Below are 25399 nucleotides of genomic sequence, written 5' to 3'. Positions count from 1 at the left end.
TTGCACATTTCCCTATAATAATAATGATGGTGATGATGATGATGATGATGATGATGATGATGATGATGAACGATTCAGCAATAGTTTGTGTGGCCTGAACACATGTTTAAGTGAGCCTTAGTGAAGGTTCAGTAAATGAGTGCTGATCACTGAGATCAGTGCTTATTATCAGGAGCCCGGTGGCCTAGCTTAAAGGAGCTTTAGACCACAGTTTTTTTTTAGATAGCACTGAAGAGACAGTTCTTTTCGTCCTGGAGTAATTGGTTATATCAAATCATGTTATAGTGAAACTGAAAGCTAAGAAATTTATGCAAAGAAAAAAGTATAACCTGGTAAAATGACAACTCTTAATATCAGTTATGGGGCTCACACCATGAACCTGTGCAAAACCATCTTATTTTGTAGAATGATATTGAGTGTCTAGAAATAGAACAAAGCATGTAACTTATGTTCCATGTATAGTAGGTCATGTACAGTAATTGTAGTCATCAGTAAGGTCATTGTCATTGCAGCTACTAATCTTCTGCAGATTCATTGCTTTATATATGTTTTTAAAGGCTTCATGTTTTCTATAGCCTATTACTTCTCTTCTTTTCTTGCACACATTCATTTCCACCACTCACAGGGTGTCTTACACATCCCTGTAGGAAGTAGTGACTGGGTGGGAGAAAGTCAGTATTGTCAAACAAACTATAAACACAAATATCTCCAGAATGGAAGGACATATCAAGAACGTGTAAAAAGGAGTAGAAGTAGTGAACCTCACAGCAATTTTTTACTGATCCCCCCCCCCAAAAAAATAATAATAATAATAATAATACAAAAAACTTTCAGTACCCTTCTGTAGCTTTCCCCAATGCATTCTTGGTCCAAGCCATGACTTGTCTCCTCTAGGTGCCAGTATTTTGGGGAAAAAATATTTTATTCCGGTGGCGCAGTATCAAAGAGGTGGGCCCTAAATCATCTGAGCCCTTGGCCTTTCTTCTTTCTTGGCACATCCCTGGTCTGGATATTTATCTTCTCCCAACACTGTCGCAGGAATAAAAAATATTTTTCTCCAAATACCTTCACCAGGAGACAAGGCATGCCCAGGACTAGGCATGTATCCAGGAAAGGGGGGGGGGGGGTGATGCAGATTCGCTATAAACCATTTAATGGTAGTAACATCCCATTTGTGAGATTGGCTACAGGTTTGCATCAGACTTTTACTTGATAGAGAGAGATGTTAAAAGAAGATGATCTGTGAAGTGACAATTTACCCTTACCTCTAAAATGTAAGTCATTTGTTTGAGAGTTAGGCTGAACATTAGAATTTTGCATCACTTTTCCGACAGCTTACAATGCAAAAGTTCAGCCCTGGATTATCTGCATGTCATATGGATTTCTCAATTACTTTAGTAGCTTATGTTTGTATCCCTAACTAGTACAGTGAATACAAATCCCTTGACTCATGAAAATGCACATATCGCAAAAAGAATGCATGACAGCATAGGTCTGTTCCTTTACATATAAAGGTAAATAATTTATGGACATTGATATCTTCATAAACTATACATTAGTTTAATATAAGCGTGAATCAGCTAAGTGTGGCATAATATAACATTTAACATATTACACCTGGTATATAAAATATTTACACTTCAGTTTTACTGACGGCAGATGCTAAAGCAAGGATTTAAGTTGCTGATAACAGCAGAATATCAAGGTTCTTTTATTATGTTCAGCACACGAGTTAAAGGGGTACTCTGGCCCTTTACATTTTTTTTTTTAATAAATGACTGCCTTTATATAGAACATAATAAAGATTTTATTCTTATCTTACATGCTCCCCAGGCGCTGCATGTGGCATCTTCAGGTCCCTACTGAATGCTCCCACATTACTGACTGGAAGGAAGGCACCATTACTAAGCCAAGGACTGATAGGGACCTTTACAGACTGGAGAGCATTAAGGAACACCATTACTAAGCTGAGGCACTGAGAGGGCACCATTACTAACTACAGAACTCTATTACGTTAAAGGCCCTTTAGGGTCATAGTCACCGAGTTGCATAATTTAGTTACTATATAATTACGTTATAGTGGTATTATTCACTATTATTTAAAAAAAATATGATATTATTCAGTCAATATGTGGTAGTAACATGCAGTCATGGTCTTAAGGTTTTTTTTTTTAGTTTTGTGATCCTGAGAATGAAGTTCTTTAGTATTTTGGCCTCATCACAGTATCTCCCATGCACAGCAATGATCATGTCCCCCGGCTGTGAAGGAAACTGCAACCCAGCTCTTTTAGTTACATTGACAGGTATGGGGCAGCATGGACCATTACATTTCAGATGAGAAGGAGTCGCTAAATTGAATCTTTGCCCGAGGTAAAGGAAAGCCACCGCTACATCAGTCAAGCAAAATATTTTTCCAGTTACAGAATCTATACACAGCAGTGCGTCAGATGTGTCAATAAAGATGTGACCTGCTTCATTCACCTAGATGGATGCTTCCACCATCTTTCTTCCCTTGGTCTAGCCATTAAGAGTGAATGGTGTTTGCTGAATTGTGCATATGTATTTTTTTTACACTATATATTTTTGTAGAGTTCTTTTGTTCTTTGGGCATGGCCTTCATTGTCTGTGTAAACATTTAGCTAGATCTAACATTTAGTAATAAAATAGCAAACAATGTGACCTCAGGTCTATTTCTCTACCAGCAGCATATCCACAGGTATAAGCTAGGGAGCTGTTTTATGACTTTTCTTAGCAGTATGCTTTTGTATTTTTCTCTCTTCTTCACAGTTAGTTAAACTCCTGATCTTCAGGACAGAAAGTTCTGCCTCTGTCTTCATTACTGGCCACAAGCAATCAATGATTGTGTGGTCCTATGAGTTAACCTCAGTATACCTCCATCTACCGATCTGAAATGTCATATTAACAGTACAATTGCCCTTTGTATCACTTTATCATTTGGGTGCAGTAAGAAATATGGAATTGAACTGTTGATGTTATTGCTGCGATTTCTGCTGATGGAAAATATTTTTTTTCCTTCAATTTTAGGCTTTCTTTACTGAAGAATACATACGGGAACATCATGAAGATTGTGAGAAGCTAAACAAACTGAAGGATCTTATCGCTTGGCAGGTACATTTTAGCAGTCACCTATGTTCCATCAACCCCATAAATGTGTTTTCTGTCATTTCTAATCATTGCTAGGGCATGCTGGTGTAAGAAAGCACTGTGGGCTCAATTATATGTGGGTGTAAAGCTGGTTTAATTGTATACATTCAAGAACACTGTATTTTCAGCTAAAACCGGAGATTGGGTGGATCTCAAAAATGCTTTGATATCTGATTCAGACATAACGAAGAAATCCATCTAGAATTGTATAAATCTCTCTCTCTCTCTCTCTCTCGGGGAGATTTATCAAACATGGTGTAAAGTGAAACTGTCTCAGTTGCCCCTAGCAACCAATCAGATTCCACCTTTCATTTTCCAAAGAGTCTGTGAGGAATGAAAGGTGGAATCTGATTGGTTGCTAGGGGCAAATGAGCCAGTTTCACTTTACACCATGTTTGATAAATCTCTCTCTCTATCTCTCTCTCTCTCTCTCTCTCTCTCTCTCTCTCTCTCTCTCTTCCTGGAAATAAACAACCAGCATGAGGGAGAATGTATGGATGTGTCCACCCTTACCTTTTTATTAGTCAAGTGGTGCAATGAAGTTTCTCATGAAAGACTTTCAAACCAATATTCCAACAAGTTATCAGAACACATAAATGGTCTCATTTACATAACAGCCACTATGACTCCTCTTATTGACTTGCGAAGTATTTACTATTAGTCTGAAGGTGTCCATACTCCTTTAATAACTGTTGAACTGGCTTCTCTCATGTTATGGATCTATCAGCTGCCAGTGTGAATTTTCGGAGCTGCTATATTCTAGTCAGCATTTGCCTTGGTGATGAGTTATATTATTACCTGCATATTTCAGCATACTTGATTTTGGGAACATGTGGGGGAAGGGCACTACACTTAAATATATATGGTAGCCTATTGATGCATAGTTCTGTCAGAAAAGTGGCATGTCCCCTGCTCTAGAGAGGGATGCATAAAGCTAAGAAGCATCCCTCAACTCAAATAATGCATCTCTAAAGAATAGTCCAACCATTTCCTAACCCTTAGACAGTGAAGACCAGGGCTGTCTTTTCAGTTTTTTCATGAAAACTCAGTTACCCTTTAAGTATTGCCATTTCATTTACATAACAATTAATGGGTGCCCACATATAGTATATGTCTTATGGAGTGTCACAAAATCATGTTGTGGGGAAATGGCAGTAATCTCAACCCATACATCTGAATATATGTTGAGTTTAGATGAGTTAAGAAAGGACATCTGTATATCAAAATATCATCTAAATGACATCTGCAGCATGTCAGAATTGACTTTATTACAGCAAAGTAGTCTCTTTTTGACTAAGTGTGATATGTGATATGCTGGTATATATTTCATTTGAGGGACATACAGTGTGGTAGACTACCCTGGCCCCTACTCCTGGCAGTGTACAGACTGAAATTATATGCGCATCTCATAGAGGTATCTCCATCCCCAGGAGTAGACTGATATATGGCAATAGGAAGATTCTGTTTAACAAGCTCCTGACAGCTTTGATTTTCTTGCAATAAATGAACAGCATATAAACATTTGAACATTCAACATCTTATGAAACATAAAAATTTTGTCTCTTTTACTCACTATATAGTTTGGCTTTACTCACAAGGTTTCAGATCATAGGCCTATTACTTTCCACTGCTCTTATAGATTTATATCCCTTATCAACCACAACTATGCTTACTAACAGGAGACACCATTTACAGTGCATCTAAGCAAAATATAAAATCATTTTTTTCATTATTTTATTAGAAATATAGAGTATCTCTGTACCTCAATGTATTACTTCCTTCACAAGTGCCTTTGGCCTAGTTAGAGGACATTTGATGGAATACCACACCGAGGAGATATTATCCCTAAATAAGATATGCACGTGCCCCTGGGAAAAGACGTATTGAGCATCCATTTTCCTGAATTGCCTCAGAGAGATTAGCCTACGCTCGGATTAATAGCACCTTGGAGAAGTACACTAGGGAAATATGCAAATGGTGCATATGCATATACTTCTTATGCATTACAATGACTTGAATATCACTTTTCTAATACCATTAATCATTCTGTCACTATGACAGGGTAAGTGCAGATGTATAACTGCAGAGGGGTGTACATGTCAAGTGCTTTCAATATGTATAACATGAAGGTGCAGGGTTATTTTACATGAACCCAGTATAATCCTAGTATAATGATGCATACAATAATGCATCACACAAACCTACATAGATATCAATGTAACAGGCTCCTGGATAGAGGCACAAGCACGGATGTGGCTATGTTCACTATGCTGCCCATTTTCTCTCTATAGCTACTGAGTAAAATATTAGAAGGCTATGCATAAAAATTGTGAACCACAATATATAGTCATGTATCACATTATTGTGATAGTCGTACCTGTATGACAGTCAACATACTGTACATTTAAGGGGGTATCCAGGATTAGAAAAAAGGTGCTATTTTCTTTTCCAGAAACAGCACCACTCCTGTCTTCAGGTTGTTTATGGTATTGCAGCTTAGCACCATTAGTTCCCACTTCAGGAACATAGCGAGAAAAGGTAACTGTCTCGTAATATTGATTGCCCCAAAGTTGGAACATAACCCTAGGCCACGTTCACTCTATGTATTTTATCATTAAACAACTGCCGTTGTTTAGTGGCAGCGGCCAACTACATTGCAGCCTATGGAACAATGGCCGTAGTGTATACACACTGTATACACTATGTCCAGGGTTCAAAATAATTCACAGGTCTATTTTGTCCACCTGCTATTCATTGAACAGCAGCACAAGATAGATAGTGCACACAGTGTAAAGTGTGGCTCCCGGCCGTACTTGACATTGTGGTCTATGGCTAATTGGAGTACGGGCACACCCAAATGTGCACATATTCCAAATAAAATGAAGTGATGTTCACCTAGCCAATACTGCAGTATCGGCCGGGTGAACATCTTAGACATGGGCCGTTGTTTGACTTGTCAAACAACGGCTGTGTCAAACAACGGCCAATGTTCTCACTGCAAGTGAAAGGAGCAAAGTTGTACTGCCAATCACAACCTGAGGACAAGGGTGGTAGTAACTCTGTTTTTCTAATCCTGGCTAACCCTTTTACTAATAAGCCCTTTGGTCTCCTGGAGGGACAACACATTGGGGGAGATTTATCAAACTGGTGTAAAGTAAAACTGGCTCAGTTGCCAATCAGATTCCATTTTTCATTCCTCACAGATTCTTTGAAAAATTAAAGGTGGAATCTGATTGGTTGCTGGGGGCATCTAAGACAATTCTACTCTACACCAGTTTGATAAATCTCCCCCATTGTCTTTTTAGGCACTTGGAACACATATGTATATGAACAATAATGTACTTAACAAGTGGATAAATTTGGCTTCTATAAACAGCAGAATATGTAAAATAATGTCTAAACATCTGTTTAGTCTGTTTGTGCAGAGTCTTAATGTTCTGTAAAACGTCTTTGATCCATGCTGGGTTTTGTGAGTAGACAGCATCAATTCGATCAATGGCCAGAATAGGAAGTATATACAAACAAATACAGATTGCCTCCCCTAGCGGAGGAATCAACTAAAGGCTGATTAATTGTACGGAGAAAACTCTCTGGATGTACAGTATTCAGTTTCCACTCTCTATGGGATTTAGAGAGATGCTAAAGTACATCGGTCTTCATTAGCTCTATCCTGATCAGAAACGGTCATCCAAGTTTAGCTAAATGTAATGTATGCCAGCCTTGAATGGTTTTGCTGAATCCAATTGTCTGTTCGTTTACGCTGTTAGAAGTTGGGAGTAGGAATGGTCCGAACCGAGTTCGGTTCGGGTTCGTACGAACCTGAACCCTCGGTAATGATTCACGCTGTCTGCCCGCTCCGTGGAGCGGGCGGATCCAGCGGGAGGACTGCCTGGAAAACTGGGATACAGCCATAGCCATAGGCTGTATCATAGTTTTCTAGGCGTTCCTCGCGCTGTATCCGCCCACTCCACGGAGCAGGCAGACAGCTGGAATCTGATGCCGAGCATTCGGGTTCATACGAACCCGAACCTCGGCAGGTTCGGACCATCCCTAGTTGGGAGCCATTAGCAATGGCTTCAATTTGTTATTTAATTTCTTAGAAGTGGCCTAATAGTATATGGTGTCATTTGAGAACATTAAAATGTTATATAAATATGTATAGAATTAATTGGCAGGAGAGTGACTTTTGTAAGATCAGAAACTGTGACCACACTCACCCTCAATTTACTGAGCAAATGTCACTGTGCGCTGCGTCTGTTCATCGTTCTAATAGATTTTATACAAATACATTAGAAATGCAATGTATCAGTTAAACCTAAAGACAGGTGCCAGTTTATAGGATGTAGAGCTGTTCAAGAAACACGTTGAGGCTATGTTCCCACAACTTCTTTTTTGGGCAAAATAACCGCCGTTGTTTTTGATAATGACGGCCATAAATAATCATAATGATCATTGACGACGGTCTTTGTAAAATTACGGCTGTTGTTTGATAATGACGGCCATAAATAATAATCATGATCATCATTGATGGCGTTCATTGTAAAATAACGGCCGTTAGTTTGCGTAAAAAGTCTTTGTGGGAACATAGCCTTAAAGTGCTTTTACATTGAGAATCATGGAAGCCATGTAAATAATTATAAGTTGTAGTAGTAGTAGTGGTAGTAGTAGTAGTAGAATAGTTATAAAAAAAAAGTGTCCACTACAAGAGGTAACCAGTAAAATGTACATTTTTCAGAAAACAACATTTAAAAAGGATCTGTCACCTCTCTTGATCTTTTTTTGACAAAGCACATGTTCCCCACAAAATAACAATTCTGGAACTTTTTTTTTTTTAGCTCCTGTTATTCTTACTAGAAAAGTATGACTAAATAGCCAACTGGGTGTTACCATTGGATCATTTCAGACACTGTAGGGACACACTTTCACTTTATATCCCAGTTGGCCATTTATAGAGAATAAAATGCTCGATAACTGAAGAAGGAAGCATTTTTGTCTGATAAGATATGTTAAAAAGTTTCTTAAATTCACTTGTACTATTGAGCTGGGCAAAAATTGCTGAAACTAAGTGTGCCTATCTCACTATAATGTTTGCTTTATGACCTTTCTGTATTTACTAGCAAGTACCTGGTCTTTATGGGCAGTAGAAAAGATTATATTCTTTTTTGTAATGTGAGCATGTACATAGTAAGGCTAGATTACACAGTGATCAGATGTGTCAAACCAGCAGTTGCAAAACTAGAATTCCCATCATGCCTGGACAGCCAGGGCTGTAGCTAAGGCTGTCCAGGCATGATGGGAATTGTCATTGTGAAACAGATAGAGGGCCACAGTACACCCATGTTCTACATAGTCCTCAAAGTTGCTTGGACCGCCATAGTATACACTACCTGCATTCTTAGCATTGTAACTAATCTGTTATCATTATAGACTCCTCTTCTTGGTGCTGGAATACGGATTCATGAAAAAAGAGTCACCGAGGACCTTCGCCCTTTCCATGACAGAATGGAGGAATGCTTTAGGAATCTGAAAATAAAGGTGGAAAAGCAATATGGTGTGAGGGAACTGGTAAGATTTCTATTTCTATTCTATTTCTATTTCTATTCTATTTTTCTATTTCTATGCACTTGTTTGTCACAATAGAGTTGCTGCTTCCCATACATTTTATTTAGTCTTTTTCCTGGAGCTCATACATTTACTTCAAGACAGAGTTAAAGCAAGTAAATAAACTCTACATTTCCCATGTGATGGTTGTCAGGGGATATACTGATTGATACCTCTAATCTGCTGTTTATACAATTAAAACAATATGATGAATGGATTGTAATAGTGATCCTTCATGTCGTCTCTCCGCAGAACACTGTGATCATTACTTCTTATTGCTGATCAGGCTCTTAGTAAGCTTGTACTATTGGATTGCCAACTTAGTAGTAGACAACAGAAGTGTTTGTGTCTGAGGAATACTGAACAATGCTCAGCTCAGCCATTATGAAAGTCATATGATAGGAAGAGATTCTTTATTACAATTGCTGGATGAGGAGTCGGTGTAATCACAATGATATGCCATCTGTATCTTACACCCACACCTCAGCAAAAGTAGCTTGTAAAGATTTGTGTACATAGTGCGTGGGAGGTACAGTAGCTTAGTCATCCCCGGGGAAATAAGTAAATAGATTTGAAAACTAATTTCACTAGACTTCTGCAACCTCTTTAAAGAAACAGCTTCTACAAGTATTCCCAAGTATATCCAATAGTAGAAGAGGTTAAAGGGGTTTTCTGATATATTTTTTAATGCATGTTCTAAACTTGCCTGGCCTAGCACTTATGATATCTAATTGGTTTCTATTTCTAATTCAGGCTTCTTTTGTTGGTGTTTTGTGGGTCAGTCACATGACACAGCAATGTAACCAATCCAGCGCCTGGCTCATACAGGGGTTTTAAAGTCCCGTCATGTTCTGTTAACGTCACACCAATGGCAGCTAAGACATGCAGGATGCATTGAAGGGGTTCTGGGTGATGATGCTCTGTGAAAATATAGGAGTGGACCCATGCGGTGGTGACAGTGCTAGCTGAAAAAATGGGATGATGGGGCAGATGACTGCAGGCTCAATACTCTGTGACAACCAACAGGCTCCCTGTGATTGCTGAACAGACCAGAAAGTCAGAGCCAGAGGCGGATTAACTTTACCATAGGTCCTGGGCTGTTCACCAAACCTGGGCCCCCCGCACCCCACTGTAACTATGACAGCACTAGCGTGGTATATATAGTACAGGGTAGTTATCGTCATGATGCCCTGATTTGTGCAAAATTGCGGTAAAAAAGCAGTGATTGTTTGCAAATCATGGCAAAACTGTATGCAGGGACAATACACCACTACAAGTATATTTTTTGCGTGGCAATTGGCCCCCCAGGAGCTCAGGGCCCTGGGCTACCACCCGAAAAAGACCTATTATAATCCGCTACTGCCAGCAGCACCAATCTATCAATAGTCTTCCAGTGGGTGGTGAGGATGCACGTTAGTGTCCAAAATTCCACATAAGTGGAGTAGTATATGTAAGAAAACCAGGTCTAGCAGCATCCTAAGTAGAACATTTTTTTAATCTCCCACCTGCCGTTCAGACTTGCCAGTAAATCTGGTGTTTTTTCTAGGGTGGGGGGTATGGTGGAATTGTTCAGGTCTGGTGTGGCGGTGTTATCCAGTCACAGTACGACGCTATTGTTTAGGTCAGGTGTGGCGGTGTTAAATGTGACACCTGGAGCTATTGCCTACTAATCTTGTGGTGAGAATTTCTTCAGACAATATGCAGACGGCTACAATCATTGATTTAAAGGGGTTATCCAGCGCTACAAAAACATGGCCACTTTCCCCCTACTGTTGTCTCCAGTTTGGGTGGGGTTTTGAAACTCAGTTCCATTGAAGTAAATGGAGCTTAATTGCAAACCGCACCTGAACTGGAGACAATAGTAGGGGGAAAAGTGGCCATGTTTTTGTAGCGCTGGATAACCCCTTGAGGCTGGGTTCACACTACGTATATTTTAGTCAGTATTGTGGTCCTCATATTGCAACCAAAACCAGGAGTGGATTAAAAACACAGAAAGGCTCTGTTCACACAATGTTGAAATTGAGTGGATGGCCGCCATTTAATGGCAAATATTTGCTGTTATTTTAAAACAACGGCTGTTGTACTGAAATAATGGCAGGTATTTACTGTTATATGGCGGCCATCCACTCAATTTCAACATTGTGTGAACAGATCCTTTCTGTGTTTTTAATCCACTCCTGGTTTTGGTTGCAATATGAGGACCACAATACTGACTGAAATATACGTAGTGTGAACCCAGCCTTAATGTGGAAATTTGGGGATTCTTCAGGTTTAGTGCCTAGGACAGCATGAGCTGTTAATACGACCCTGGTTAAGATAGTAATATTCTTAATAAGGTTAAAAGAAGATAAAAGTCCATCAGATTCAACGTACTGTGTTGATCCAGAGGAAGACAAAAACCTCTATGAGGCAGATGACAAGATGTGAAGGGAAATATAACAAATCAGTAACATAGAAACTAGCAGACAGGCTCACTAGTGTCTTGCAGCGCAACCTGGTTGCGGTGTCATTCAGGCTCCATTACGATCTGTACATACAAATACATTTTTCCCTAGAAGCTCACTTCTAAGGAATACTTCTTTACATAAGGGGTCTAATGGAATATGCAACAATAGTATTAATTCCGGTGGGGAAAAAAAAATCAGGATTTCTCATTGTGAAATTGGGTGCCTCCAGAAGTACAGTCGAAGCTGCATGCACTGCTGTATCAATCCACTGACAGCTCAGTAGGAAACAGAGGGATAATTCAGCCATGTGCAGGAGCCCTTCGGCACTGGGAATTCACACTCCACATAGTTTTTTGTCAGCTTGCTATAAACATGTGTTGTGTGACATTGCCAGTGTCTGCTCTGCCATAAGCAGCCTGCAAATCCTTTTCAGTTCCAGTTTACATTCTACAGTGCAATGACAACTGGAGTTTAATTTTCAAACCATTATCCTATTAAGACATTGTTGTCGCTCATAAGGGGGCTGTTGTAATTCTAGGAATATATTAACGCTTTGCTCTATATGCAAAACTCTACTCTTAATAATACATGTTTCTGACGTACATGGTATGCAGACTTTTATCAGTAGTTTGATGTTAGCGTGACTCATTCTTAGATCTGATTCTTAACCACAAGTAAAATAGTTGCCTTTCAAAGTCTTTTTGTGCTGTGAGTGTGTACATTGAAGGTTAATAACTTGTAATAGGAAAATATTCTGCTGAAATATTACAAATACCCTTGAATAAGGAGAGCGATTTAGTGATCTCTGACTGCAGTCAGTGCATGTTAGGAGACAGATGGAAGAGAGGTAATTGGTTTTGGAGATAAAACAAATCTGCAGATAAAAAAAAATGCCAGCCTCAAACTGGGACAGTTTGGATTAGTGGAAACCTCATTCAAATTGTATGAGCCAGAACTGCAGGAAAAAAGGTACATTCACCACATTCCCATTACGGATAAAAAGAGATGTGTAGGAAAGGTTTTGTTCAGCATAAAACCAGATGTTCACGTGGGGGAGGAGACACAGGAAGGATAAGAGAGGAGAAAAAGGGCAAAGGAAGAGAAGAAAATAAAAAGCAGCAAAAACATCAGACTCAAAAAGCTCAGTTCTAACATTGACATCAGTTAGCCTCTTTTCATCTCTACAGCCTATTTTCATCTGCATTATAGGGACCCTTTTACTGCTGTCGTCACAATATGATGGCAGATCCCTCCCGCAATGCTTTGTAGAATTCCCTGTATTTGTCACATAACTGGGCACTATGATCTTCTAGCATTCTGTTTAATAAAGAGCGGCTTTAATCATCCAGGCCGTTATCCTACAGGTTCCCTGTATAAAATCTGTTGTAACAGATACAGGTGCCAGTGGTCTTCTGTAATGTTGAGTGATATCTGCAATGACCACAAACATGCCTGGGTAACAAAAGACATCAGCACTTTATCTAGATCTTTCATTGGAATTCTTTATTTTCTTTATTCTTTATTTTTTAAGGCCAAATCCATTTTTACCAAACCATTAAAGGGGTAACAGAAAATTGTATTGAAATAAAACTTTTACCCCAAGACATATAACGTACTGTACTAATATAGTGTTATCAGTACTAGTATTGGCTTCAGCATGTTTTTGCACTCTTTACTACTGTCAGGAAATAAAAAATAGAAGAACTACAAAGTGTGTATTGTGATGAAAAGCTGAGGGAAAAATGCTGAAGAACCAGAGACCATTGCTTATTTTTTGTGCAAACTGGGAGTAGTTTCCCAGGATTGGATGCAGCTTTTTACAGCATCCTGGGAGTAGTGACAGGGAGCGGAGCATCGCTGAAAGACTGGAGGCTCGATGAGCGGAGCAAATGATTTGCTCATCTCTATTTAGGACATTGTACTAAAATAACATTTCAGAGTGGCTTCCCTCTTCAGCTATTGTTATTTTTACACTGGGGGTGTATAATGCTGGCTTGCTGATGATGGAGCTGCCATTAATAATTGTGCTGATTGGGTATTGATTTTTATATTTGTTTTTCCCTGTATTATTTGTACTTTTTGCTTTATGCCTTGTGTCTCAGAGAAGATCATATATCAAATTTGCCAATAAATTACATAGTCAGACAGGAGCAGATGAGTACAGTAATTTAACATGGTCCTGATAAAAATAATAAAAAAAAAAATGCCTCATGCTGTGGGTAAATGGAGCCCTATGGATACTCTTGCCATATACACCAGTGTGTTGCAATAAGGATGCCCCCTCACTGATCAGCTCATAGATCAGCTAGTGTGTTCTATAAGCTAGGTGGTCTTTACTCGGAACAATGGCAAAAGGATAGAATAGGGAAGACACCTAACTTTCACCCAGGCTGCTCACTCTGACACATCTTCCTTATCCCTCTGCTGCATCCTCAGTCCGTTCTGTACTCTCTTGCACTGTCAGTCCTATAATCCTCTTTTTGCCTGTAGCTCCACTCTCGTAGCCATTGCAGAGTTTTCCAATCTTTTTCCACCTATCACATGCTTCAGTGGCCCTTCTCAATGTGACTATGCCACTGTAGGTAAACGCCACCTTTCAGCTGGGAACCTTTTCCTGCCATTCTTTATGGTGGCTGGCACTGGTTTCCCCTTGGGGCAATAGCAACCTTTCAACTGACAGGCCTACCGTAATTTCTCCTAATAAAGACAAAGGCCAATCCACCCCTAAAGTCAGGAGAGTCACAACAGATACAATACATCAAAACCATCAAAAGTACAGACATTATTTATTTATATAGCCATCTTCCCAAAGTTTCCAATCTTCGCAAGAGAGAGGGAGCATGGAATGAGCAAAGGGACACATTTATCAATTTGCACCCTATGTACGATATGGAAAAGGCACAGATTTTTGCCTTTTCTGTGATGTATGTTTTAGAGATAAGCAAACTTTTCAAAAGTTCGTTCCGACCGGACTTCTGGATTTTTTGAAAAAGTTCAGTCTAACCGGATTTCGGATTTCTTCAGATTTCATAGTTTAAAGCATCTATGTGATATAGGGGTAGTGTATTTCGTTGAATTTAGGGCTCTACATGTCAGTAACATCATTATCTTTTTAATATCACAAAGTCAATTTTTTTTTTTTTAGACTTTAATATTCACCATTACAGGGTCTATGCAGGAATAAGGTCACAAATGCAGTGAAGGAGCAGCAGTAGTCATTGAACGCCAGTGAAGGACCAGCAGTGGTATAGTAGGGATCAGCAGCAGGATCAGCTCAGCTGTGAGCAGTGATACTGTGGGGATGAGCAGTAGTTTCATGGGGATAAGCAGGGCTAGCGTGGGGATAAGCAGTGGTATCGTAGGGATCAGCAGTGGTATCGTGGGGATCAGCAGTGGTATCGTGGGGATCAGCAGTGGTATGTCAGCGATAAGCACTATAGTACTTGGATATCTGTATAGCAGTTTTTTTTTAGTTTTATTCTACAGACATGCACAAGAGATGCATATTTGTTTCTCAGGAAACAACGTATGTCATATACACTCTCACAAGGGTGCCACTATAGTACTTGGATATCTGTATAGCAGTATTTTTTTTTTTATTCTACAGACATGCACAACAGATATATATTTGTGTCTCAGGAAACCACGTATGTCATATACATTCTCGCAAGGGTGCCACTATAGTACTTGGATATCTGTAAAGCAGTTTTTTTTACTATTATACAGACATGCACTAGAGGTATAGTTGACACTAAGGTTGAGAAAACTCTTTTCTGGTTTCTATTTTCTCTCTCTCTCTCTCACTGATGAGCTGTGTGGAGTAGTAACACTCTCCTTCCTATCTCAGCAAACTGCGTCCTGTGGTCACGTGAGCGCTCCTCTTAAAGCTATACCGACGTCACAGGGGGTGGGCTAGTGCAACATCCCTGCTGATTGGATGTGTTCCGGGCATCATGGGAAAGCGCTTTTCCCGCCCGGAACACTTCCTGGTTTCTAAAATGGTGGCTACCATTTTAGAAAGCAAGAAAAAAAAATCGGAGCGGACTTCCATAAATCCGAATCTGATCGAACTCGGACTTTTTGGAAAATCCGACCCGGATCCCATACCCGGCGAACCGGTTCGCTCATCTCTAGTATGTTTGCCTGAAGAGTAATCGTTGAGGAGGGGGAGGCGTCGAGGCAAGGGGAGGCATTGCTTCTGCCGTGAGATCTGGCGTGTGTCTCTTAGTAAATCAGACAGGGGGAGCTTGATTGAAGACTGGCGTATGAGTTAATAAATTTCCCCCAAGGAGTTAGGACTCCCCAGACACAAATGGCTATTAGTGCCCTGGAGCCTTGATCTAAGATCAGCCGTAGGAGTGTACCAATAGATCAGCAGGATTATTATTCTTTATTAATTGTTCACAAATAGCTATGTGTACAGATTAAGTGCAAATGCATGGGATCCAGTCCAAGGCTATGTTCACACTAAGTAAGTTTCATATTAATCAAGGTTGTGATTAATATGAAACTTACATTGTGCTGCCGTCTATGGAATCACAGCCAGAGTGTATACACTCTGTCCGGGATCGCTAGCGGCCACAAAAAAAATTACATGTCATTTTTCTGCGACCGCTATTCACTGAACAGCGGCTGCTGAGAACCTGTAAGCTCACGCATCCGAATTCAGCGGAAGTGAAGTGATCAGGATGATTTTCAGTAACACCGGCAGTTCTGTGACCCGGTGTTATACATAGTGTGAACATGGCCTAAGGGTGCGTTTACACAAAGAGATTTATCTGACAGATTTTTGAAGCCAAAGCCAGGAACAGACTATAAACAGGTCATAAACATGTCATAAAGGAAAGACTGAGATTTCTCATCTTCTAAAATCTATTCCTGGCTTTGGATTTTCATTTCACTGCAAGAATGTGGTGGCAACATACCTAAGCCGGTAAATAACAAAGACACCATGCTTACTTGCTCCCATTCCTCTGGCGCACTTCCATTTGCTTCTTTGGATTGTCACGGCCGCGGCGGCGTCCCGTGCTCCGGGCCGCCGCCGTGACCTCTCTCTGCCCCATGCAGCCACCGAGGTCCTTGTGCAGGGACCTGGCGCTGCTACCTGTTCGGCCCCGGGGGGCGCCTTACCTCGCCCTGCTCCTGTCTCCGTCTGTGCCACCCGGCGCGCGCGTCCCCGCCTCCTTGGGCGCGCGCGCCGGCTGTCTCAGATTTAAAGGGCCAGTCCGCCCCTAATTGGAAGTTGCACTAATCACTTCCTGTAAATTCCAGCCCTGCCCCACTACAGGTGTTGGAGCCTCTGCATGCTTCCCATAGCGTTTGGCCCAGCTCCCTGTTGTTCCTGACCGTAGTCCTTGTTCCTTGTTCCTGTCCGCAGTCCTTGTCCCTAGTCCCTGCCCGCTGCCTTCCCATTGTTCCTGAGTCCTGTCCGCCACCTGCGATCACGCCTACAGACCTCTGCCTGCACTATCTCCTGCCTACTGCTCCTGCCACTCCTGCCGTCACTAGCAACCAAGCCAGGGGTAGCGACCTGGGGGTCGCCTGCCACAGCAAGTCCTTCCCGCCTTGCGGCGGGCTCTGGTGAAAACCAGTGGCCCCTTAGACTCCGCTCCCTGGTGAGGTTAGTGCCATCGCTAGTGACAGTTCAGTGGATCCACTACTCCAGGCATTACATGGATCCCGGTAAACGGACAGTGATTTGCTGACGACAAGTGAGGATCGGGAGAAGCTCACTAGAAGAATGGGAGTCAGTGTCTTTGTTATTTTTACCAGCGGCATAGAAATAGTCAAAGAAAGAATGCAGAGACATAGGCCATAACAGTACAGAGTATCACAGCGAATTTTGCTGTGAAACTCGCAATGTGAATACTGCAGTACTGTACATGTAATCGCACCCTAAGGCTATGTTCCCACTCTCTAAGACACTGGCCGTTCTGTGCATGCCCGCATCCGAATTCCCCACTGCACACAATGATGGAGCATGCGGCAGGACCTGCAAGCTCCCTTGTGTGAACTGACAGGGTTTTCTGCGAATTTAGTGAATAGTGGCCGCAGAAAACTGACATGTCAGTTTCTTGCGGCGCTGCTAGGGATCCCAGCTAGAGTGTATACACTCCAGCTGGGATTCCTTAGAAGGCAGCACTACGTATGTTCCGTAGTAATCACGGACGTTGTAACAACGGCCGTGTTTATTACGAAACTTATGCAGTGGGAAGATGGCCTTAAGTCTAAGAAGTCGCAGCAGCTGCTTTCTAGCAGTGGGCCCTTCATCTAGAGTTTAGCAGGGCCCCTGACAGCTGCACAGCCCTGTTGATGCTATTGAAGTTAACATCACTACTACTACAAAGCTCAAATCACTTGGTGACAGTATTATTAACCGTTTTCTATATTGAGAAAAATGCTGGAACCTGTCTTATTGGTTATTCCTTTAATACTCTTTTATATTATCTATTTGATACAATCGACAATGTACTTGAGAATATGTAGCATATTTTATCCTTATAATGTATGTCTTTCGCAGCCTGACTTTGATGATGGAAGAGTGGGAAGGCCAAGATCGATGTTACGGTCTTATCGACAGATGTCTATCATATCTATGTCTTCAATGACATCCGACTGCAGCACTCCCAACAAGCCCGCAGCTGAAAGGTTAGATATAACATCCTTCTCTTTACATTCAGTACTGGGAAATTGAAACCTGCTTAAATCTTTTTATGACTAGGAATAGGATTTGGAGCTTCAACCTCTCTCTAAAGAAGTTTCGGCCCTATTTACATGGTATTTAGGGGTGCATATTGACTTTAAAATGCCAGGTTCATAATGTTTTAAGTCTCAAAAGAAAGTCTTATGAAAGACTTGTGGTATTTTTCCTAGCTTCTTAAAGGGGAACTATCAGCCGGTTAGATTAATCCTTATAGACCCTTATAGCGCCCGGGACGCTGAGGAGGAAGGTACAGTATGTGTCTTACCTTCCCACTAGGTGCTGGTCCTGGTATTGTTAAAAGTAGCGGGCAGTGCTCCTAACAGTGCATCGGTGCAAATATTACTGCGACTAACGGCGCAGGACCAGCTTCAAGGAGGAAGGTAGCACACGTACCTTCCTCCTCAGCTTCTCGGGCACTATAAGAGGCTTAGATTTGTCTAACCTGCTGATAGTTCCCCTCTAATAAAAAATGCATCAACCATTTATTTGTTGGTTGTCTATTTGATGATAAAACTCAGAACAAATTGGGCCTCATTTATTTGATTTGCCCAACAGAAATGCTGTCCTTGTTGGCCACAGTCATGAACAGTCATGAATCCTAGTGCAGTTTTTCTTTGAATTGCTCTGTAAGGGTGAATAAAGGTTGACGATATGATTGAGAAACAAGGTCCATATTTCACTACTTCTATAATGACTTCTATAATGATCAGAGAAAATGGTTTTTCATACTTACATATTAAGCAGGAGTTCTAGTATTTTTTATATGATTTTGTATGATGTTTACTGTTCAAACAAAAAAAATTAAAGGGGTTGTGTCACAAAAAAACTAAGCCTAAAATGATGCAGTTTACAGCCTGCCTTTGGTCATCCCTTAAGTTGGGTCATGCTCAGTCCAATTGCAGTTTAATGATTTGTCCCATTAGTGCTGGCTGTTGGTTTACACTTCACATGCAAACAAGTGGGATTGTGTGAAAGTCTTATGTCTTATGGCTCTATATTCTCGCAGCAGAATGAAAATGCACTGGATTAAGTAGCTACTGCCTACTTAACCCATCAGCTGCTGGGCTTTAAACAACCTAATACATTACCTGCCTATGCTCCCGCCTGCTTCTCCGGCACTGGGTCACCACTTTCCGCTCAGCCAATCAGTGCGCAGTCTTACCGCATCGACTGATTGATTGAGCAGGGCATCAGTGATCCAGGAGCCGGAGATGCAGACAGGAGCGTGGGCAGGTAATGTATTAGGATGTTTAAAGTTAAGTAGGCAGTGGCTACATTTTTGCAGCAGAGTGAAAATATGCAGCGAGAGCCATAGGCCATTACTGAGCAATGCAGCCGCTTAGCTTAGCTCTGTCTCCAAATTTCACATGTGTGCTGCTGTTAGTAAGACCAGCTTACAGAACCGGTCTCCAAATGCTGTACATGAGCCATACCCACCAACAGCAACACACACAAGATTTATAGACAGAGCTGTGAGCCAAACCCTGTGTATTAGTCAGTCAGAGCAGGAAAAGGGAGGTAGGCCAGAGGGCGAGCCACACCATGACACTTTAGTAGGGCAGCTAAAGGAAAGAAAGGAAAGGAGGACGATTGCCATGCTGATGTCCATTATGACAGCTCCTCTTCTCCATCTATTGACAACTCCAATGCTAAAAATGCTATATCTATATGGGACGAATATGGAGAGGAGCAAAGAGACATCATTCTTACATGCAATGTTTTTCACTTAGGGAAATGATTTTCTGTTGCACAATACTCTTCATTGTGAATGTCAGAGACTTTCCTCAGAACCAGGCTCGCATCGCTAATTATACGTTGCTCCTAGCAGCTTCATTTTTGTTCACTTAAAGAATGGCTGGTAGGGGAGTTCTTCTACACAAGAATGTAAGATGCCATAATTTATGTTTGCCTTAGCATTCCCTGCTAATATCCTATGTTTCCAAAGTGCGCTCATTATGCCTTTCAGTACAAATAATGCTGGGAGAATTGCAGTGTTTAGGAATTTCAGTGCGAAAGAGCAACAAAGAAAGCCCATCAGGAGCGAACTAGCTGCCAGTGGGGGGAAGAATTACTTCTGAAAAAACACGGCTGGGAATAATTAGCGTTTACCAATGAAATGTTACATTAACATTAATTGAGCAAAGTATGTGTTAAAAGAACAGATATTCTGTGAAAATCTCAACCATCTATTATCGACAAAACATTCAGCATTCTTGTCTTCTTGTGCTAAATCTTAAAACAATTGGCGACTTATAACTACAAGTGTTAAGTATTCTAGCTGAAGGGCACTGCTCAACGGACTAATGTCATTCGGACAAAGCATACGCCAACTACCTGGCAACTCCCAGAAGATGGGCAAAGAGTGTGTGTGCTCATATGGGAACAAAAGTTAGTTGTGGTTAAAGAGGATGTACAATCAGGTACATCCTCTTTAATCTGACCCACTAATAGAACGGCGCTGTCACAGGGAAGCTGGTGCCACGGTCCGTTTCTCGAACTGCGGCCCGGTTCCCATGTACGGCGCCATTCTATGCAAGGGTCCTGGGCCGTTGCTGAAGCACAAGAGGCGGGCTGGCCTGCCCCCAGTGAGAGGGAGTTCCCTCCCCTCTATGACGCGGCTCCATTGATTCTAAGGGAGCCGCGTCATAGAAGGGAGGGAATTCCCTCCCACTGGGGCGGCCCAGTGGTTCAGCACCGACCCGGGACCCGTGCATAAAATGGCGCTGTACAGAGGAACCGAGCCGCGGTTAGAAAAACGGACCGTGGCATCGGCTTTCCCGTGACAGCGCCGATCTATCAGTGGGTCAGGTTAAAGAGGATGTCTTTAAAGCTATTTTTTTTAAAAAGTGTTGTATAGAGTATGATACTTGATGGATCAGAAGAACATGGGAACATTACTAGTGTCACTGACTTCCAGTTGGCAAAGAAATATGTACTGTGGTAGTAAAAATGACTAGACATGGAGAGATAAGCGAACCTGAGCATGCAGCATTTGAATACCGGTGGCTGAAGAAGTTGGATGCAGCCCTAAGGCTGCCTGGAAAACATGGGTACAGTCATAGGCTATGTTCACTCAACTTATAAACAACGGACGTTATTTGGCACAAAAAAAACCAACAAATAGTAATTGACATGATCATTATTTAGCTGGCCATAGCTTTAGACTATGTTCACACAACATACTTTTTATTGAAAGAACGGCCGTTGTTTTCAATTTACACAAAGGCCTTTCTTTTCATAATGAAATAGTTTACATTAAAGTCAGTGCAAACGTTGGTCATTAGTCACACAATCTAGCAACGGCCGTTGTTCGACAGAGCCACAAAAATATTAAACATGTCAATTTTTTCCCAGCCGTTGTTCCACAAACAACGGCCAATGTTTTTAGTTTTTCACACACACAGTTGGTTGACGAGTGTGTCAGTTTTAGAGATTCTTGTGGCGCATAACAATAGAAGATACTGTATGTTGAAATAGTAAAATTATCAAGGAAAAACTAGTAAAAACTTAGGAAACCAGGGCCTATATGTCTATTTTGTCTAAAAAATGACTACAGGTAATTTCTCGTTTCTTTTTGTTTTCATGTTATTCTAAAATGAATAAAATTCCTACATATAAGTATTTATTTGGCATAATAATAATAATAATAATAATAATAATAATAATAATAATAATAATAATACATGACTACTGTATTTATTAGAATGCTTTTGCTTTTTCAGTAACTTTGATCTTGAAGCCAAATCAAAGCCTTCTGAAAATGAAGGAGATCCTTCTCCAGTGTCCAGTGATCCTGATGTAAAATTGCGGAGATCTCGCAAAAAGAATAAAAGAAGCAGTGTGGTGTTTGCTGATGAAAAAAATGCTTCTGAAGCATCTCTGTCAGAGTCAAAGAGAGTGAGTTACTAAAAACAAATAAAAAACATTAAAATGTACAAACTAAAGTAGGTGTAAACTACATTGTACTTACACATTTGTGTATGTATCACTGAATTTTTTTTAGAAAAAATTAGGGAAAGATGGAAGGGAGTATGACAGCCAGGGGCGGATTAAGGATACCATGGGCCCCGGGTGGTTCAGAAATTGTGGGCCCCTTGCTAACCGCGCTCCCTCTAGCCCTGTCCCCACACCACTAAGCTCCGCCATACAGGAGGCTGCTGTCTATGGGACACCTTAGCTGATAATGACAAGGACTTACAGGAGGCGTCTTCTCTCTATGAGGGATGTTTTGCTAAATCAAAGTTGTTCATTTTTCCTTTTCCTCTCCATCTGGCTCAGCCCATCATGAAGACTTCCCCGGCCATGACTCGTCCCCACAGGATCTGCCAGACAGACATTTTAGACTCCTCACTCCAGCATCACCCTTATCTCTATCCAAAGTCCACATCTGCTTCACACAGTAACTGTGCTTCCTCAGTAGCATCCCCCATGTATATAGTCCCCTCAGTAGCATCCCCCATATATATATATATATATATATATACCCCCCCTCTGTAGTATCCTCCATAGATATATATACCCCTCAGTAACATCCCCTCCATACAGTATATATATATATATATATATATATACCCCCTCTGTAGCATCCCCTCCATGTATATATACCCCCTCAGTAGCATCCCCTTCATATATATAGTCCCCTCTGTAGCATCCCCCATATATATATATACAGAATTTAGCCCCCTCCGTAGCATCCCCCATATATATAGCCCCCTCTGTAGCATCCCCTCCATATTTACCCCGTGTAGCATCCCCTCCATAGCCCCCTGTGTAGCATCCCCTCCATAGCCCTCCTGTGTAGCATCCCCTCCATAGCCCCCCTGTGTAGCATCCCCTCCATAGCCCCCCTGTGTAGCATCACCCCCCATGTTAAAAATAATAAAATCTTACTCACCTATCCCAGCGCTCCCCAGCAGCCTCTCTTCTCCTGGAGCTGCAGCCGGCTGTTGCAGCATGGCGACATCGGTCCTCTCCTCCGTAGGCCTCCGCGCTGGCTGACGTCACCAGTCTCTAGCCAATGGCAGCATACGTGCCGCGCGCAGGCAGAGCAGGGCAGAGGGGCAGAGCTGCTGCGGCCCATCAGAGGAGAGCTAAGTGCCGCGACGGAGGGAAATTTCACACAGTATCGGTGGGTGGGGGGGCAGGGACACCACGCCACTGTGCTGCTCTGAAACATCATGCATACTAATAATGTGGATGGCATGGGCCCCCTCGGAGCCTCAAACCACCCACATTATAATCTGCCACTGATGACAGCAGGATTAGACTACAAATGGTTTGTAGTCTGTAGCTATGGAGCCACACCACAAAGGAGCTGTAGACCCAAATGGCAAGCCTATCTGCAAAGTTAACTTTTTTTTTTTTTTTTTTTTTTTTTAAAGATGCATTTGGGCAGTAAACAAAATATTTGCCAAGATGGAGCTATTTTTTAAGAGCATTGGCCCTGATTTACTAAAATAGCACACAGTACTTTTCTTTACATTTATTATGCACTTTAGACACTATTCCACCTCTTTTACACACTTGGGTGGGTGAGGTTTATGCAAAATGGGACGTGGCCTACCTTGATCCAAAAAATCCAAGCTAAGTAATAGATGGTGTAAACTTTGCACCAAAAAAAAACTAGACATTCTTTAAGTGTGACAGACTTATCAAACAGCCTAATAAATCTGGCTCAATGAAAAAATTGTCTAGTCTAAGCTCTTGGGGCTGTACTAGACGGCACGTTCTAAAGGGGGAAGCGAGTGTCAAACTGTCAGATCAGCGTTCGCTTCCTCCGCATCCCCGCTTGCTGCCTGTGATATGACATGCACAGACAGCAAACGGGAGGAGCAGAGGTGCAGCGCGGGGAGCTGCGGGAGGGCTGCCCGGATGATCCTTAAATTGTCTAGGTGCCCCATTGAAGTCCTATTACACGGAGTGATGCGCATCAGACCGTCGCTGTCATTGATTTTTCAGCCTTGTGCATTGGACATTGTGCATTTTGGCTGATCATGGTCTTTTAAGAGGTGCTTTTACACCAAATGATTATCGGCCAACAATCATTTGGTGTAATAAGGCATTTATACAGTTTTAGTAAATGTGGGCCACTGTCTCCATCTGGTCTTTTGTATGGTGAAAAACTTAAAATGTAGCGCTTTTTTAAAGGAGATCATCAGATGTTCATAAAAACTTAATATAATTCTGGGCCTGAGAAAAAGGCTATATACAGTACTTACCTACAAACTTTTGGTCCCCCACAGCTCCTGCTTCAACTCCTTCCATTCCTCTCTGGCTCATCTCTGCTGCCTCCTTTTTTAAGACATGATTTTAGAGCAGGACCTGTCCACTTAGCCAATCACTGGCCGATATGGAAAGCTGCTGTGGCAAGTGATCGGCCACAGTGTCTAGGACACAGGCAGAATAGATGAACAGTAAGGGACCAAAAGGAGCTGGATGGCAGCTGTGAGGGAGCCAGTTTAGGTAAGTAGCCCCAGAATTATGTCTAGTTTCTTTAAATACTGAAATACCCCTTTAGGGTCCATTAACATGTACCATTAATTATTCAGATCAATCGTTATACAGCAGCAGCCTTTTTATGTAGTCCACAAAAAAGATCTTATAATCAAACAATCAAAGCACATGACCCCTCTCTGTCACTTGTCATTTATTTTTTTTATTTTTATTTTTAGAAATCAATATTTATTTTCAGAAACTCTGTAATAGGTTTTAGTAGGCAAAAAAACTTTCTGTATTCAAGACACTTTTTTGCAGCCTCCTCCCCCACCCCACTTCTTATCTGTTTATTATTACATTGCAAAGCCATCTACATTACAGGGAAGGAAAGTGAGGATGGGTTTGCTGAGTCCATTATAACCGATGGAGAAAGGAGGGGTGAGGGGGGTGAATGGGCAGGAAGAACGGAAAAACAGCACTGCAGTTTGGAGACTGTCTGGCCACACAAAACACTGGATTCACAGGTCATACTGCTCAGTGCTGGTCTGGGAACTTGGTGAGAGAAGATCATGGACCATATGGACACAGAAATCCTGCCTCTTGAGGGGGAGGCAGTTTTGCTTAATAAAACCTAGAGGTTTCTTAAAATCTCTTGTACTAGCAATATTTATTAAATTCTGCAAAGTGACATGTAAATGACAGTTACACTTTAAAGAAAGTGTGAGCATTTCCTGTCTGTATGGTATGCCAGGGGATACATTAAAGAGGACCAGGCTTTCAAGAAGCCGCCAGCCATGGGGGAGTACTGTAGGTCTTTCAGATTCCGTAAAGAATGATAATAGATGCCATATTATGGAGGTATTCTTCTTTGCAATGCTCATTGGAAACTAAACCTGACAGAGCATTCTATAAAGACATTCAGAGTCCTTTAGTACAGCTCCCAGCATAAGCAAACAGTGGCATATGTATGGCCAATACGTTTTAAGATTACTTATAAAGGTTCAGTTGAAGGTAAACACCAAATGTAATATGAATTAAGCCCAAGAGA

The 25399-nt window shown here is 41.4% G+C and overlaps 1 protein-coding gene across 1 annotated transcript in view; it reads left to right on the top strand.

The window, feature by feature from the left end:
* The window catches only part of DOCK2 (dedicator of cytokinesis 2), a 478101-nt gene that overhangs the window by 429769 nt on the left and 22933 nt on the right, over window positions 1-25399 (top strand). The window contains exons 46-49 of the mRNA XM_069970478.1: window positions 3046-3129; window positions 8593-8730; window positions 17734-17861; window positions 21639-21813. Of these exons, the coding sequence (XP_069826579.1) occupies window positions 3046-3129; window positions 8593-8730; window positions 17734-17861; window positions 21639-21813 (525 nt within the window). The remainder of the gene's footprint in view (window positions 1-3045; window positions 3130-8592; window positions 8731-17733; window positions 17862-21638; window positions 21814-25399) is intronic.

This window comes from Dendropsophus ebraccatus, chromosome 1 (genome assembly GCF_027789765.1).
Source record: "Dendropsophus ebraccatus isolate aDenEbr1 chromosome 1, aDenEbr1.pat, whole genome shotgun sequence".
Classification (NCBI taxonomy): Eukaryota; Metazoa; Chordata; class Amphibia; order Anura; family Hylidae; genus Dendropsophus; species Dendropsophus ebraccatus.
Note: the sequence above shows the minus strand (reverse complement) of the source record. Positions and strands in the feature narration are given on the sequence as shown.